The sequence below is a fragment of the Brachyhypopomus gauderio genome, unplaced genomic scaffold (genome assembly GCF_052324685.1).
Source record: "Brachyhypopomus gauderio isolate BG-103 unplaced genomic scaffold, BGAUD_0.2 sc121, whole genome shotgun sequence".
Lineage (NCBI taxonomy): Eukaryota > Metazoa > Chordata > Actinopteri > Gymnotiformes > Hypopomidae > Brachyhypopomus > Brachyhypopomus gauderio.
In genome coordinates, this window is record NW_027506942.1 from 558,069 (window position 1) to 575,818 (window position 17,750).

Sequence of the window (17,750 nt, forward strand, 5' to 3'; positions counted from 1 at the left end):
CACACACGCACACACACACACACACACACACACACACACACACACACACACACACACACACACACACACACACACACACACACACACACACACACACACACACAGTGCTGATGTGGAGTTCTCTGTACATCAATGCACTCACTAAGCATCACACTGCTTGACATTTCAAAGTGCCGCTATTTTGATTTCAGTCATTCGACATTCGTTTACCCAGTTCACCCAGTGGGTTATTTATTCTGTTTGTCGGTACACCCACAGAGAAGCAGCCACGATGAATTCAGCTGGTAATCACTACCTGCTGGGTTTGCAAAAATAATAACAGCCTCAATAAAGAACAAAGCTAACACTTTTTCTAATTCTCATTTATCCCACCCTTTTAAAGCTAGTTTTCAGGCCACAGATGTTGAACTGTGGTATTGTCCTCGCCTAGCTCGGCTGAGTCATTTAATGCTTTTGTCGGCACCTTTAACCCACAGTATCTGCCAGATATCTGTGTGTCTCTCATTCTCTCTCCATCTGTCCTCAATAGGATGTGTCTGCACAACTTTTCTCTAGTGTGTGTCTAAGTATCTGTGCATGTGTGTGTGTGTGACACACACACAAATGCACAGATACTTAGACACACACACTCACACACACACACATCTGTGTCCCACTTCCACACAGCTACAGTTTCTCCTCCTCTGCGCAGTCACACGTGTCCCGTGAGCCAAACAGGTGTCTCCTCCCAGCTCTTCTTCAGGAGAAGGTCTCAGAAGGTCTCAGTAAAGTTAATGCCTCTCTTGTTGGTGTCTGCATTTCAAACAACTTTTCACACTCATGGTTTTTATTATATAGCACTGCACTGGCTCTTAGCTGCAGGCTGATATGAACTGCTGATATGTAAATACCTGCTCACACACACAGAATATTTATGTTGCATTTTCATTCAAAACACACACACACACACACACACACACACACACACACACACATGTGCACAGAGATCTTAACAGCACATTGTGTTCTTCAAAATGCTCCTGTCTGTTCAAGGAGAAAATCTGAGCGATGGCGCATTAACCCCAGTGAGGCCCTTGCAGGGTGTCGTGAAGCCGTTCTGGAAGAGCAGCACACAGGAGATGAAAGACAAAGTGGAAATAAAGAGACTAGAGAGAGGCTACAACCTGACAAGTGTACACTCACCCCCCACACGCTTTCTCTTCCACCATCTCTCTCTCTCTCTCTCTCTCTCTCTCTCTCCCACACCCGTGCCACATTTGTTCACGCTCATTCCTTCCTCTCCCCCTTGCTTGCTTTCATTCCAGGTGCTTGTCTTTTTCAGCCTCTCTCTCTTCTCCTCTTTCCTTCTTTTTCTCCTTGGGGAGAGGAGGAGGAGAGAGAGAGAGGAAGAGGAGCGAGTGGAGGAGGAGAGAGGAGGAGAAGAGAGAGGAGGAGGAGAGAGGAGGAAGAGGAGGAGGAGGAGAGATAGAAAGGAAAAAGTGGAGGAAGAGAGGAGGAGAGAATGGAGGAGAAGAGAGAGGAGCATGAGAAGGAGGAGGAGAGAGAGGAAGAGGAAAAAGTGAAGGAAGAGAGGAGATGAGAATGGAAGAGAAGAGAGAGGAGGATGAGGAGGAGGAGAGAGAGGAAGAGGTAAGAGTGGAGGAAGAGAGGAGGAGAGAATGGGAAGGAGAGTGTGGAGTAGGAGAGTGTGGAGTAGAGACGAGGAGGAGAAGGAGAGAGAGGAAGAGGAAAGAGTGGAGGAAGAGAGAGGAGGAGAGAATGGAGTAGGAGAGAGTGGAGGAGGAGAAAGAGGAGGAGGAGGAGAGAGTGGAGGAAGAGAGAGGATGAGGAGGAGAGAGGAAAAGAGGAGAGAGTGGAGGAGGAGAAAGAGGAGGAGGAGAGATAGGAGGAGGACAAAGAGGAGGAGAAGAGAGAGGAGGAGGAGAGAGTAGAAGAGGAGGACAAATAGGAGAAGATAGAGGAGGAGGAGAGAGTGGTGAAGGAGAGAGTGGAGGAGGAGAAAGAGGAGGAGAGAGAGGAGGAGGAGAGTGGTGAAGGAGAGAGGAGGAGAGAGTGGTGAAGGAGAGAGGAGGAGAGAGAGGAGGAGGAGAGAGTGGAGGAGGAGAAAGAGGAGGAGAGAGAGGAGGAGGAGAGTGGTGAAGGAGAGAGGAGGAGAGAGAGGAGGAGGAGAGTGGTGAAGGAGAGAGGAGGAGAGAGAGGAGGAGGAGAGTGGTGAAGGAGAGAGGAGGAGAGAGAGGAGGAGGAGAGTGGAGGAGGAGAAAGGAGGAGAGAGAGGAGGAGGAGAGTGGTGAAGGAGAGAGGAGGAGAGAGAGGAGGAGGAGAGAGTGGTGAAGGAGAGAGGAGGAGAGAGAGGAGGAGGAGAGAGTGGAGGAGGAGAAAGAGGAGGAGAGAGAGGAGGAGGAGAGTGGTGAAGGAGAGAGGAGGAGGAGAGTGGTGAAGGAGAGAGGAGGAGAGAGAGGAGGAGAGTGGTGAAGGAGAGAGGAGGAGAGAGAGGAGGAGAGAGAGGAGGAGGAGAGTGGTGAAGGAGAGAGGAGGAGAGAGAGGAGGAGAGTGGTGAAGGAGAGAGGAGGAGAGAGAGGAGGAGAGTGGTGAAGGAGAGAGGAGGAGAGAGAGGAGGAGGAGAGTGGTGAAGGAGAGAGGAGGAGAGAGAGGAGGAGAGAGTGGTGAAGGAGAGAGGAGGAGAGAGTGGTGAAGGAGAGAGGAGGAGAGAGTGGTGAAGGAGAGAGGAGGAGGAGAGTGGTGAAGGAGAGAGGAGGAGAGAGAGGAGGAGAGAGAGGAGGAGAGAGTGGTGAAGGAGAGAGGAGGAGAGAGTGGAGGAGGAGAGTGGTGAAGGAGAGAGGAGGAGAGAGAGGAGGAGAGAGAGGAGGAGGAGAGTGGTGAAGGAGAGAGGAGGAGAGAGAGAGGAGGAGAGAGAGGAGGAGGAGAGTGGTGAAGGAGAGAGGAGGAGAGAGAGGAGGAGGAGAGTGGTGAAGGAGAGAGGAGGAGAAAGAGGAGGAGAGTGGTGAAGGAGAGAGGAGGAGAAAGAGGAGGAGAGTGGTGAAGGAGAGAGGAGGAGAGAGTGGTGAAGGAGAGAGGAGGAGAGAGAGGAGGAGAGTGGTGAAGGAGAGAGGAGGAGGAGAGTGGTGAAGGAGAGAGGAGGAGAGAGAGGAGGAGGAGAGTGGTGAAGGAGAGAGGAGGAGAAAGAGGAGGAGAGTGGTGAAGGAGAGAGGAGGAGAAAGAGGAGGAGAGTGGTGAAGGAGAGAGGAGGAGAGAGAGGAGGAGAGAGAGGAGGAGGAGAGTGGTGAAGGAGAGAGGAGGAGAGAGAGGAGGAGAGAGTGGTGAAGGAGAGAGGAGGAGAAAGAGGAGGAGAGTGGTGAAGGAGAGAGGAGGAGAGAGAGGAGGAGAGTGGTGAAGGAGAGAGGAGGAGAAAGAGGAGGAGAGTGGTGAAGGAGAGAGGAGGAGAAAGAGGAGGAGAGTGGTGAAGGAGAGAGGAGGAGAAAGAGGAGGAGAGTGGTGAAGGAGAGAGGAGGAGAGAGAGGAGGAGAGAGTGGTGAAGGAGAGAGGAGGAGAGAGAGGAGGAGAGTGGTGAAGGAGAGAGGAGGAGAAAGAGGAGGAGAGTGGTGAAGGAGAGAGGAGGAGAGTGGTGAAGGAGAGAGGAGGAGAGAGGAGGAGAGAGTGACTCCAGCTCTGGCCTCATTTCCATCTAACACTCGGCAGCTTCCAGACCTCAGGTCACTTTCAATTGTGTGTCTAATTGATTACTTCCCGTGCAATTACGCTTGTGTCATACTCAATATTTCACTGTTTGGGGCGTGCAGGGCGTGCGGGGCGTGCGGGGCGTACGAGGCGTGCGAGGCGTCACCTGGGTAGAAGGGGTGGAGCCAAAGTGAAGGGGCGGAGCCATGTGCAGATGCACGGCGTGGCAGGTGGTGCCAAGAAACGTGGACGAGGAGATGTGGAAACGGCTGGTTTCCGACAGGAGAAACAGGTGTCGGTTAATTAAATGTCGGTGGGAACAGCTCGTTGTGGGCGATAAAGGAGCAGTCGTTTTGCTCGATTGTTTCTCTATTGGTCGTTTACATGTTCCCTTTGCGGTCTAATTCCTTGTGCTGTTGACATCTCGTTAACAAACGCACGTACTAGACCGTGATGAAACAGTGAAGGCAAAAAACACCACTTTCCCCATTCATGTAATTACAGCAGTGACATACCCCCCCCCTCGCACATCCTTACACACAGTACAGGAGATATTACGCTGTTTGTGACTGAGGCATCTGTTGATTATTCATTCATTCATAGTTCATTCATTCATTCAGTCATGTATCTCCTTGGATTAAATGTGAAATGGCTGAGGACTGTTTCTGGGCTGCAGATTGTGCAGGATCGTGTGCAGGACAGTGTGCAGGATCTTGTGCAGGACAGCAAGCAGGACAACATGCAAGACCACCTGCAGGACCTCGTGCAGGACCTCATGCAGGACCTCATGCAGGACCTCATGCAGGACCTCGTACAGGACCTCGCGCAGGACCTCATGTAGGACCATGTCCAGGACCTCAGACAGGACCTCATGTAGGACCTCATGCAGGACCTTGTCCAGAACCTTATGCAGGACCTCATTCAGGACCTCGTGCAGGACCACGTGCAGGACCACGTGCAGCTCCAGAGCGTTTGTGCTGCGACGCTAATGCACACAAAAGACTAACACCATGTTCTTTCCACTTCCATGAAGATGAAAGCAAGCAAGCAATGGGGAGAGAAAGACAACAAAGCCCTGGGAAATGAAGTTAAAAAGCGGAAGAATCCCTTCTTCAAGGGCTCCTGTTTCAAATGAGTTATGTGATTTGGAGAGAGGGGAGGGGGTGTAATTACGGCGAGATCAAATGGAGCCGGTGGAGCGGGCCTGCTGGAGTTACTGGGCCGCTCGCACGCTTTGCCCACCGGAGGAAGTGGGCTCATTAATAATGGATCTGGTGTCATCATTAAGAATTTGAATGATTAAAACATATCTGCTGGCTTCAAACACTGCTTTGCTCTTTAAAAAAGGCAGAAAGGCAGGAGGAGATTGATGGGGCAAAGAGTCCAGTGTTTAAATTACAACTCAATTATTTTCTGATGAAGTGGGGAGGGTGGTGTGTGTGTTCGTGTGTGTGTGTGTGTGTGTGTGTGTGTGTGTGTGTGTGGGGGGGGGGGGGGGTGTTCATCACAAAAAGAAGGGCTGTGGTGTGGAGTGGCGTGGGTACAGGTAGGGGCTTCCCATTAAAGTGGTCAATGAAAGCCTCCGGGCATGATGTGATTGTAGAAAGTGTTGCAAATGAAGGCATCCCTGTGTCCTTGTGCTGTAGTAAACAGCAATGCTACAGAACTGCACCCTAGGGCCCATGCTACAGAACTGCACCCTGGGGACCATGCTACAGAACTGCACCCTAGGGCCCATGCTACAGAACTGCACCATAGGGCCCATGCTACAGAACTGCACCATAGGGCCCATGCTACAGAACTGCACCCTGGGGACCATGCTACAGAACTGCACCATAGGGCCCATGCTACAGAACTGCACCCTGGGGCCCATGCTACAGAACTGCACCATAGGGACCATGCTACAGAACTGCACCCTAGGGACCATGCTACAGAACTGCACCCTGGGGACCATGCTACAGAACTGCACCCTGGGGCCCATGCTACAGAACTGCACCATAGGGCCCATGCTACAGAACTGCACCATAGGGCCCATGCTACAGAACTGCACCATAGGGCCCATACAACACGACATTCTTTTTCCATGAAAACCTTTGACATGGGTCTTATGGGTTTGTTACTGTGCTCCAAACAACACGGACGTCATCAGGATGTATGATGTATGACCTTTAGCACAGGGAGCAAACCACAGACTGTTTACAGGATCCTGGAGATCTACTGCCCTGAAGAATTGAGAGCAGGGGTGTCTTCACTGGATCCTGGAGATCTACTGCCCTGAAGAATTGAGAGCAGGGGTGTCTTCACTGGATCCTGGAGATCTACTGCCCTGAAGAATTGAGAGCAGGGGTGTCTTCACTGGATCCTGGAGATCTACTGCCCTGAAGAATTGAGAGCAGGGGTGTCTTCACTGGATCCTGGAGATCTACTGCTCTGAAGAATTGAGAGCAGGGGTGTCTTCACTGGATCCTGGAGATCTACTGCTCTGAAGAATTGAGAGCAGGGGTGACTTCACTGGATCCTGGAGATCTACTGCTCTGAAGAATTGAGAGCAGGGGTGTCTTCACTGGATCCTGGAGATCCACTGCTCTGTTCAGTCTGACTTCCATACTTCCATCTTATCTTAACCGAGGCCTTGTGTAGTGTTGTGTTATTAGTACTACTGCACTAGGTAGACCTGCCCCAGAGTCGAGCAGCTCCACTCACAGAACGTAAAATCAAGACGATAAGCACTGGGCCATTCGGCCCAAAACGTTTACATGGTTAACATTGATGCCAAAGTATGATACCAGAAGCAAGATCAATCTGTTAACACTGCAAGTGCTCACATTATTATGCATTTGAGAACTGCTTGCTGTCGGACGTAGAGGGGTTTGTTTTCTGATCCCCTGGTTCACATGGCCACCCTCCGGGGAGTTACAATGCATCTTAATGCAAATTAGAGCACAAGTTAGTTTCGTAGCCAGTGCATCAATTTTTAATGAAGATCTGAAGTTATAATAAAATATAAAACAGTTAGCTACAATTCAAGATGCCTATCATCCCATATATAACATATGCCAATTAAATTGAAATAAAAATGTGTGATCATTCCACTTCCTTTTATGTTGTCACATCCATCACAGTCTGCTGAAGCCACCATCCCAAGCCGACGCTAGAAGTTCACAAATTAACCCCCTCACTGTCAGAAATGAGCGCAGACATGGACAGGGCTTTGGCCTTTTGGCCATGGGAGCACACACACAGTCATGATTCCACAGTGGACTGTAGAGATTTTGGCTGGGCACTTGTCGTTAAGCAGGCAACACACGGCATGCTGGGACAATGTTCAGCATGCTTTGATAATAGAAGACAGCTACCTTTGATAATAGAAGCAGGTGTGGTGTATAGACTGCAATCACAGTGAAAGGATGAGAAACAGGGTTGTGTGGTCCATGTGTTGGTCTATGTTGGAACTGGGTCAAGGGCCAAGGGTCATTTTTCCAGTGTGGAACTTGTTGTCATTGGGAACAAATTGAGGCATGGGCGTAAACTTAGTAAACATGCATTTGTGATTGGTTGTATTCCTGTCCGCTGAATATTACCCTGTGCTTAGCGCCACCTTCTGGATGAAATACGCAGAAATCTCAAATACATTCCTGTTGTATCTGCCACACTAGTATGTACAGCTCATAATGAATATCATGAATCTGTGATGTGTGTGTGTGTGTGTGTGTGTGTGTGTGTGTGTGTGTGTGTGTGTGTGTGTGTGTGTGTGTGTGTGTGTGTGTGTGTTTGGAATGAGAATGAGGAGGAGCAGAGAACATGGGGTAGGAAAGTGGAGCGATGTGTTCCACCTCAGGTCTGACTGCTGAATTATTCAGCGAGCTCTGACTAGGCCAGAGCCATGCAGGGAGTGTCCCCAACTCACCCCACCTCACCCCAACTCACCCCACCTCACCCCAACTCACCCCACCTCACCCCACCTCACCCCGCTGTGTGTGCCCACGCCTGCATGCTTGTAGTCGTGACTGTGCATGTGGGTGTGAGCGCGTGGGTGTGAGAGCGCATATGTGTGTATGTGTATGTGTGTGTGTGTGTGTGTGTGTGTGTGTGTGTGTGTGTGTGTATCAGAGCCTACGGCCCACATCTGCTCCTGCAAGTGGACTCCGTCCTCGAGCCCCTCAGCTTAGTGTCTCATTAAAACTTAATGTGCAGCATGCAAAGAATTTTAATGTCAATTAATAATCCAAACACATACCCCCCCCCCCCCCCCCCTTCATCTCAGCCCTGCTGTGATGTTTCGTTTGGAGGAGCTTGGCCAGTGCAGCACCCTTCAGACACACGCGCATGTGAAACCCGTGGATCCCAGGCACACGGAGGGCTGCAGTGGTGTCTGGAGCACCGTGTGTTGGTCGTGTACGGGCCTGTTTGGCAGCAGCGGCAGGTGTGGAATTGAGAGCAGTTGTGTGAACAGGAGTCTGATTGACTGGTCTTGCCATCACAATTGTGTTACACTGGCAATTAAAACCCTTGTGTGCACACACACACACACATTCATGTGCATCCACATTCTCGTCCACACACACACACACACACACACACACACACACACACACACACACACACAGTATACACACAAAGAGAGCACACAAAACATATCAGAACGACTCGCACGTATGCATTAAACACATTTGAGGTACACACACTCACATCTCTTTCTCTCTGACTGCCTCTCTCTCTCTCTCTCTCTCTCTCAAACACACACACACACACACACACACACACACACACACACACATAGACACATAGTATCTCATCCCAGACCCTGGTTCTTCATGCTGCCTTCTAATCTGACAGCATTTCATCCTGTAGCTGGCCCTGCGAAATATTAATGAAACATTTAAAGAGGGCTAAGCCAGGTACTCCTGCCCTGCCAATCAGAGCCGTTCATTCCTGAAATGTCAGAGGGGATGTGGGGAGAGGACATGATGGAATAACTTCATCAATCTTCCCGAGATGTAGTTTGAGCAGTGGGTGAGTGACAGAGAAGATTAGAGTGCTTGTTTGGTTGTAACTTGTGTGTGTGTGTGTCAGTTAAGACTGACATGTGGAAGATCGCTTTATTCATGAATGCATTGAAGGAAGCCGTGACACACAGAGCTAATTACACCTTGAAGTTGTGAAGAAACAGCTGGACGCTGGTGAAGACCCAGGGGCCGATCCACCAGCAGCCACGGTGGTTTGTCTCAATTCAGTCATCATTCTACAGCGAGGTGTAGACACGTTTAACACAGCAATTGGCAGGTGCCACAGTAAAACTACAGGTTCATGGTGGAACTGGGAGGAGGTAAAAAAGGAGAAGAAAATGAGAGGGGGAGGATGCTGTTGTGGGGAGATGGGAGGAGAGGTGTAGGTAGAGAGAGGAGAGTCTAGGACCGGCTTCCTCCACTCTACCAGGAGTTAGCATAGTGAGTTCTCCTGCTCCGTGGCAGCTTCTGTATCCATGGCAACCTGTGTCTCCCTCCATCTCTCACACCTGAGTGCTCTGCGCACCTCCACCCTGCTTGGCCTGGCGGTGATGGAGTGGGTGGAGAGCACACCTACATACAGAGACACAATCTGTGGGCTCCCTGTTCTCAACACCACCCTCCTCCGTCCTTCCTCCTAGTGCTGAACACAACACAGCAGAAGGGTGCAGTGTAGTAGGATACAATGTAGTAGGGTTTAGTGTAGTAGGGTACTATGTAGTAGGGTTTAGTGTAGTAGGGTACAATGTAGTAATGTGCAGTGTAGTAGGGTACAATGTAGTAGGATTTAGTGTAGTAGGGTATAATGTAGTAGGGTTTAGTGTAGTAGGATGTAGTAGGGTATAGTGTAGTAGGGTGCAATGTAGTAGTGTGCAGTGTAGTAGGGTACAGTGTAGTATGGTACAGTGTAGTAGTGTGCAGTGAAGTAGTGTGCAGTGTAGTAGGGTATAGTGTAGTAGTGTGCAGTGTAGTAGTGTGCAGTGTAGTAGTGTACAGTGTAGTAGGGTATGGTGTAGTAGGGTATGGTGTAGTAGGGTACAGTGTAGTAGGGTATAGTGTAGTTGGGTACAGTGTAGTTGGGTACAGTGTAGTAGTGTGCAGTGTAGTAGGGTATAGTGTAGTAGTGTGCAGTGTATAGTGTGCAGTGTAGTAGTGTGCAGTGTAGTAGGGTACAGCGTAGTAGGGTACAGTGTAGTAGTGTGCAGTGTAGTAGTGTGCAGTGTAGTAGGGTATAGTGTAGTAGGGTATGGTGTAGGGTACAGTGTAGGGGGGGATAGTGTGGTAGTGTGCAGTGTAGTAGTGTACAGTGTAGTAGGGTATAGTGTAGTAGGGTATGGTGTAGGGTACAGTGTAGTAGGGTATAGTGTAGTAGTGTGCAGTGTAGTAGTGTACAGTGTAGTATGGTACAGTGTAGTAGGGTACGGTGTAGTAGGGTACAGTGTAGTAGGGTACGGTGTAGTAGGGTACAGTGTAGTAGGGTATAGTGTAGTAGGGTACAGTGTAGTAGGGTATAGTGTGCAGGGCTTGAAAATGCACCAGTCAGTCTGCAGTAGTCAGTATTCTGACAGCTATGATATTATAACAATTGGGACATTAGTTTGGCTTTACGTTGAGATGAAAGGGAGAAGCCCCCCACTCCCCACAACACCCACCCACACACACGTTCCTGCCGTTTTTCTACTCTTTTTCCCCACAAATAAACACCCAGATGCTCTCTGCTCGAGATGATTCCATGAGCCTCTAATCCAAGCCATTCTTCATGAAGATTCATAGAAAACAGGGTGAGGGCCAAATTTAATCAGCATGCTTGAAATGTTGTTACCATCATGAAGGAGCTGCATATAACACACACACACACACACACACACACACACACACACACACATGTACAAAAATCTCTAAGCACAAAACCCAGACTCATGAAGGCTAAGTGAGCATGTTCTTCTCAGCCACCTTCAACCCTGTCTCTGTGCTCCTGCCCGTCAGTACGCTAGCACCATGACATTGTACCTCAGAACATTTGCCAATAATATTCTGCCCTTCATGGACGAGGGGGAGGTCCTGTTTTTCACCATTGTATTTTTTCCTGTTGCTTTTCTATTTGTGTCAACCTTGGTGAGATTTGGATGAGATTTATCCTGCTAAACTGGCCGTGCGTTATATCCATCCCCCCTGTCGCTGGTTGTCAGGGGTTATTAGGATCTTTGTCCCTCCAGTGACAGCTGGGTGTTCTCCTGCTGTGTGACACCTCCCACACTCCCCTCTTGGTCCTGGTCTCTTCACATCCAGCCGGTGGAAAGAGGCGTGTGCACACAGGATCTCAAACCCCCCCTGTCCCCCAACACTGATCTTCACACAGCATCTCAAACCCCCCGTGTCCCCCAACACTGATCTTCACACAGCATCTCAAACCCCCCCTGTCCCCCAACACTGATCTTCACACAGCATCTCAAACCCCCCTGTCCCCCAACACTGATCTTCACACAGCATCTCAACTCCCCCTGTCCCCCAACACTGATCTTCACACAGCATCTCAAACCCCCCTGTCCCCCAACACTGATCTTCACACAGCATCTCAAACCCCCCTGTCCCCCAACACTGATCTTCACACAGCATCTCAAACCCCCCGTGTCCCCCAACACTGATCTTCACACAGCATCTCAACTCCCCCTGTCCCCCAACACTGATCTTCACACAGCATCTCAAACCCCCCTGTCCCCCAACACTGATCTTCACACAGCATCTCAAACCCCCCTGTCCCCCAACACTGATCTTCACACAGCATCTCAAACCCCCCTGTCCCCCAACACTGATCTTCACACAGCATCTCAACTCCCCCGTCCCCAACACTGATCTTCACACAGCATCTCAAACCCCCCCCTGTCCCCCAACACTATTCTTCACACAGCATCTCAACTCCCCCTGTCCCCCAACACTGATCTTCACACAGCATCTCAAACCCCCTGTCCCCAACACTGATCTTCACACAGCATCTCAAACCCCCCCTGTCCCCCAAGACTGATCTTCACACAGCATCTCAACTCCCCCTGTCCCCCAACACTGATCTTCACACAGCATCTCAACTCCCCCTGTCCCCCAACACTGATCTTCACACAGCATCTCAAACCCCCCCGTGTCCCCCAACACTGTTCTTCACACAGCATCTCAAACCCCCCCGTCCCCAACACTGATCTTCACACAGCATCTCAAACCCCCCCTGTCCCCCAAGACTGATCTTCACACAGCATCTCAACTCCCCCTGTCCCCCAACACTGATCTTCACACAGCATCTCAAACCCCCCCTGTCCCCCAACACTGTTCTTCACACAGCATCTCAAACCCCCCTGTCCCTAACACTGTTCTTCACACAGCATCTCAAACCCCCTGTCCCCCAACACTGATCTTCACACAGCATCTCAACTCCCCCTGTCCCCCAACACTGTTCTTCACACAGCATCTCAAACCCCCCCGTCCCCAACACTGTTCTTCACACAGCATCTCAAACCCCCTGTCCCCCAACACTGATCTTCACACAGCATCTCAACTCCCCCTGTCCCCCAACACTGTTCTTCACACAGCATCTCAAACCCCCCTGTCCCCCAACACTGATCTTCACACAGCATCTCAAACCCCCCTGTCCCCCAACACTGATCTTCACACAGCATCTCAACTCCCCCTGTCCCCCAACACTGATCTTCACACAGCATCTCAAACCCCCCTGTCCCCCAACACTGATCTTCACACAGCATCTCAAACCCCCCCTGTCCCCCAACACTGATCTTCACACAGCATCTCAAACCCCCCCGTGTCCCCCAACACTGATCTTCACACAGCATCTCAAACCCCCCTGTCCCCCAACACTGATCTTCACACCGCATCCGTCTCCAGGGCAGTTCCAGTCAGGGCTGTTCCTAAACCTCTTACAAAAGCGTGTACGCACCTGCCCTAAGAAACAGGACGTCTGCCCTAAGAGACGAGACGTCTGCCCTAAGAGACAAGACGTCTGCCCTAAGGAGACGTCTGCCCTAAGAGACAAGACGTCTGCCCTAAGAGACAGGACGTCTGCCCTAAGGAGACGTCTGCCCTAAGAGACAGGACGTCTGCCCTAAGAGACAGGACGTCTGCCCTAAGAGACAGGACTTCTGCCCTAAGGAGACGTCTGCCCTAAGAGACAAGACGTCTGCCCTAAGGAGACGTTTGCCCTAAGAGACAAGACGTCTGCCCTAAGAGACAGGACGTCTGCCCTAAGAGACAAGACGTCTGCCCTAAGAGACAGGACGTCTGCCCTAAGAGACAGGACTTCTGCCCTAAGAGACAAGACGTCTGCCCTAAGGAGACGTATGCCCTAAGAGACAGGACGTCTGCCCTAAGAGACAGGACGTCTGCCCTAAGAGACAGGACTTCTGCCCTAAGAGACAAGACGTCTGCCCTAAGGAGACGTATGCCCTAAGAGACAGGACGTCTGCCCTAAGAGACAGGACGTCTGCCCTAAGAGACAAGACGTCTGCCCTAAGGAGACGTCTGCCCTAAGAGACAGGACGTCTGCCCTAAGAGACAAGACGTCTGCCCTAAGGAGACGTCTGCCCTAAGAGACAGGACGTCTGCCCTAAGAGACAAGACGTCTGCCCTAAGGAGACGTCTGCCCTAAGAGACAGGACGTCTGCCCTAAGAGACAAGACGTCTGCCCTAAGGAGACGTCTGCCCTAAGAGACAGGACGTCTGCCCTAAGAGACAGGACTTCTGCCCTAAGAGACAAGACGTCTGCCCTAAGGAGACGTCTGCCCTAAGAGACAGGACGTCTGCCCTAAGAGACAGGACGTCTGCCCTAAGAGACAAGACGTCTGCCCTAAGGAGACGTCTGCCCTAAGAGACAGGACGTCTGCCCTAAGAGACAGGACGTCTTCCCTAAGAGACAGGACTTCTGCCCCCTTCACCACACCCCTCGTGTACTCTGACACTCTTGTACTGAAGAGCCCGTCCCCCCACCCACCGACCCCTCCTCCCTCTGCTGCACAGACCCCGCCTCCTGCTCCCAGAATCCCCTGTGCAACACCAGAGGAGGGTCCTTGCCATTGAGGGCTTCATTGCAGTTAAATGAATGTGGTTGTTCTTTTCAGGTCAGTAGTGAAATACATAAAAATGCAATTACATTATAATGGAATCTGCCTGCGTTTTATTCGTGTCGAAGTGTTGGAACCATAAAAAAAATTTAAAAAATAAAAAGGCCACCTCTATTCTTGTAGATTTATGAGCGGGCATCTCAGGGCCTGACCTTGGGTGAGATTCTAATGGAAAGGCAATCATTTTCTTGTCCCGTTGCCACAGCGACGCAGAGGTCCAAGCGACCATTTTGTTCTCCGTTCCACATGTGGGAACGTGCGCTTGCTGATGGCTTTACGGCTGAAATTTGTTTATGATGCTGTTAATGTCCGTGCGGTGCGTTTAACGGCCCCGCCGCAGAGACTGGCACTTTGATGGTTGAGTGAGTGATTTTAGGCACTGAATGAGTTGGCTCAGAGCACTGTGTGCTCATGACTTCTCCATGGTCGTTTAAGGTGAGGAGGATTTTGGTTGTTTAAGCATCTCTCTCTCTCTCTCTCTCTCTCTCTCTCCTTCATCCTGTTTCTTCAACTCTCTGTCTCTCACTTGCTCTGTTTGGCTGTCTTTCTCTCTGTCTCTTACTTTCTCTGTAAGTCTATATGTCGCTCTCTCTCTCTCTCTCCTTCTGTCTGTCTGTCTGCTTGTCTATCCTGTGGTTGTAAGAGGTTCGCAAATTTGATGGCAAAAGTGTGTGAGCTCAAATGCCTTCTTTTTGTGAATGTGTGTGTGTGTGTGTGTGTGTCTGTGTGTGTGTGTGTGTGTGTGTGTGTGTGTGTGTGTGTGTGTGTGTGTGTGTGTGTGTGTGTGTGTGGGCCTGTAGGTGTGCATATCTGAGTGTGTGAAGGATTTTACCTAAACTACAAGCAGTAAATGCTCAGTGTACCAACAGTAAGTTGACATATTGAAAATTTGTCTTTGGTATTTTGACCAAACAGGTCACAGTAGTTTGTCTTTTATGTTCGTCAGCAAATATAATAACTTTCTAATTTCATAAACCCAAGGGGTTAAGCTGTTAATCTATAATAAAGTACTGACTCCCAAAAACAGAAGTGGACACAGGGCTCAACATGCACACGCACACACACGCACACACACACACACACACACACACACACACACACACACACACACACACACACACACACAGCAGTGCAGCCCAGCAGGAGCACACAGAACAGCTAAAACACACAGCTGTCCAATCGATGGAGGAGTTTATTTTTTCTGCCCTCGTTGGTAAGTGACTATTATCCTTCATCCACTTGGTCCATCCTCCTCCTCCTCAGGGGGGACACACACTCCAACCCTCCTTCATCTGATATAGTGCGCAGGTGTGTTTTCTTCCCTCTAGACCACATCGCCTAGGTAACACGGCCTTGGAGGCAGAGACAGACACACCTCAAGCTTGCTCATGACTGCTGTGTGATGCGGGACCCCTGGGTTGCCTGGGTGATGCGGGACCCCTGGGTTGCCTGGGTGATGCGGGACCCCTGGGTTGCCTGGGTGATGTGGGATGGGAGGTGGGGACTCAGCGTTGTGTAGAGGTCACTCCCCCATTTTGGTGGTGCCATGCGGGAGACACACGGCTGGGCGGAAACCAGAGGCTCTGTGAAGTGAAGCCGTCTGTGGTCAAAATGTACCCGTACATGGCTAGAGTACAGCACTTTAGTGTGTGTGTGTGTGTGTGTGTGTGTGTGTGTGTGTGTGTGTGTGTGTGTGTGTGTGTCTGACCTGCTCTAGGCTGTACACCAGAAGAGATCTCCCAGTGTCTTTATCTGCTTGACCCTCTCTCTGTGAGGATAAATGGCTGTCACCCAGCCTGTAGCAGGAAGCCTCCTGACACACCCCCTCCACTGACACACCCCATCCACTGACACACCCCCTCCACTGACACACCCTGTCAGGCAGTGCTAGCAGCTGGCCAAAGCTTTTTCTGTTGTTAATACTGTTGTTTACAGAAGCGTTCAGGAATTTCGATAAAATGGTTGAGAAAGGGCCAGTCATGCCAGACATGTCTGGTTAAACTTGATGTTGTCTTTGTATGTTTTTGACTTGGTTTGGTTTGGACTTCATATATTGCTATATTTGTAGTGAGTTAACCCCAACGGCCTCTTACAAATCACACCCTCTTATAAAACACACCCTCTCACAAATCACACCCTCTCACAAAGCATATGCTCTTACAAACCACACCCTCTTATAAACCACACCCTCTTATAAACCACACCCTCTTATAGTCCCTTCCCAGTGTTGCTGCAGGAGGCTGCACTCACCTGCTCTCCCTTCCTTCAGTTCTGATTACTGTAGTCCTCCTCTCTGTTTGGGTCGAGAGCAGAGAGATACTGAGATCTAAAGTGTGTACATGTGTGTGTGTGTGTGTGTGTGAGAGAGAGAGAGAGAGTGAGAGAGAGAGTGAATCAGCCTTGCGATCCGCCGCTGTAGCTGCCGTAATTGTTGATGCTTGCTGAGCCGTGATAATTGAGATCTTTTCCCCTTCATCCTCTATTTAAGCTAAAGAAGCTTTTATTTGAAAGCAGTGGTTAATAAAAGGCACGTGACCTCTGACACGAATAAAAAGCACAGACACCAAATGCCCCTGCACAGCTGCGGTCAGGGCAACGAACACCTGAAACACATCATGTCACGCCAGGTCACTTTTGAACACACGTTTCATTGTTCAACATAGCAGCTCTTAAAGCTCCCTGACTTTTATGCATTAGTGGCCATGATCACTGTGAAGTCTGTGGCAGGAGGAGGCAGACGCCTCATTGGCTGTTTCTGGCTCGGCGAATGAGAATGAGAACAACACTGCATCTCCAACCAGTGACGCCACGTGGCACAGCTGTTGCTCAAACCAGACGGCAGGAGTGAGCCGAGCTTTCATCAGGTGTACAGTCAGAGAGATAGAGATAGAGATGGAGAGAGTTAGAGAGAGTGCTCTGCATTGTGTTTGCGTTGGGTTGTGTTTGTAGATTGGGTTTGTGGGTTTGTGCATTGGGTTTGTGTCTGTAGATTGTACTTTAGGCATTGTGTTTGTGTTTGCACACTGAGTTTGTGCACCATACTGTGTTTGAGCATCATGTTTGTGTGTGTGTGTTTCTCCCAATCCCTCTCTCTACAGAGAGTGTGTGTTTCCAGCTCAGACCTCCCAGCCTATGAGAGCAGGCAGTTGCTGGTCTTGCGTTGAGCGGCAGGACGGTAGGCACCTTGCCCAGCGCAGAGGACAGCGCAAACTCAGTCCAGTAGCTCGCAGTCAGAGACGTTTAATCAGGCCCGTGGTTGGACGGCCGTGGACACAGATCGTCCCCAGGCGTCCCCGGTCTCGTCTGGTCCACACACAGCTCATCACCTTCTGGAGCTGCAGAAAATCCCGGCCCAGTAAATGATGCAAATCGAACACAAGCCCCTATCACCAGCACCTTTCCTCTGTTGTGTGGTCAAGAGGATTAACCACCACCACAACCCCTCCACCCAGTTCAGTCTTTGGGAAGGCCGGTGTCGTCAGACGGGAAGGGCTGGTGGTGATGGGGGGGGCTGAGCTTGGCTGTGGAGGAGGGCGGGGTGGTGGTGTTGAGAGGGTGGAGATGCGGGTGGGGGTGCGGTGAAGCACTGTTAGCAGACATCAAATAATAATGTGTCCCTGAATGTGTGTGTGTGTGTATAAGAAAGCGATAGTGCCTTAACTTTTTGGCAGCCGAAACTTTAACCAAGCCCTTCAACACTTTTCCTCACCCAACCCAACTCGTTTGTCTTCTCTTCCTCTTCACAGAAATCCTGCATGGCGGCGTATACGTGGATAAGAACAAGTTTCTGTGCCATGCAGATACCATCCACTGGCAGGACATCGTGAAGAACGCTCGCTCGGACCATCTGGTGGTTCCGTCCAACAGCAGCAGCACCTGTGAGTCCAACTTGGAGTCTTCCTCACACCACATCTCCCCTTCATCAGCCTCCTAACGCCTCAGACTGCAG

The 17,750-nt window shown here is 50.5% G+C and overlaps 1 protein-coding gene across 1 annotated transcript in view; it reads left to right on the forward strand.

Annotated features, from left to right (window-relative positions):
* Window positions 1-17,750, forward strand: part of LOC143498874 (receptor tyrosine-protein kinase erbB-4-like) — a gene marked incomplete at its 3' end in the record, with an annotated part of 183,853 nt that overhangs the window by 153,428 nt on the left and 12,675 nt on the right. Inside the window, exon 4 of the mRNA XM_076993765.1 lies at window positions 17,548-17,679. Coding sequence (XP_076849880.1) covers window positions 17,548-17,679 — 132 coding nt within the window. The remainder of the gene's footprint in view (window positions 1-17,547; window positions 17,680-17,750) is intronic.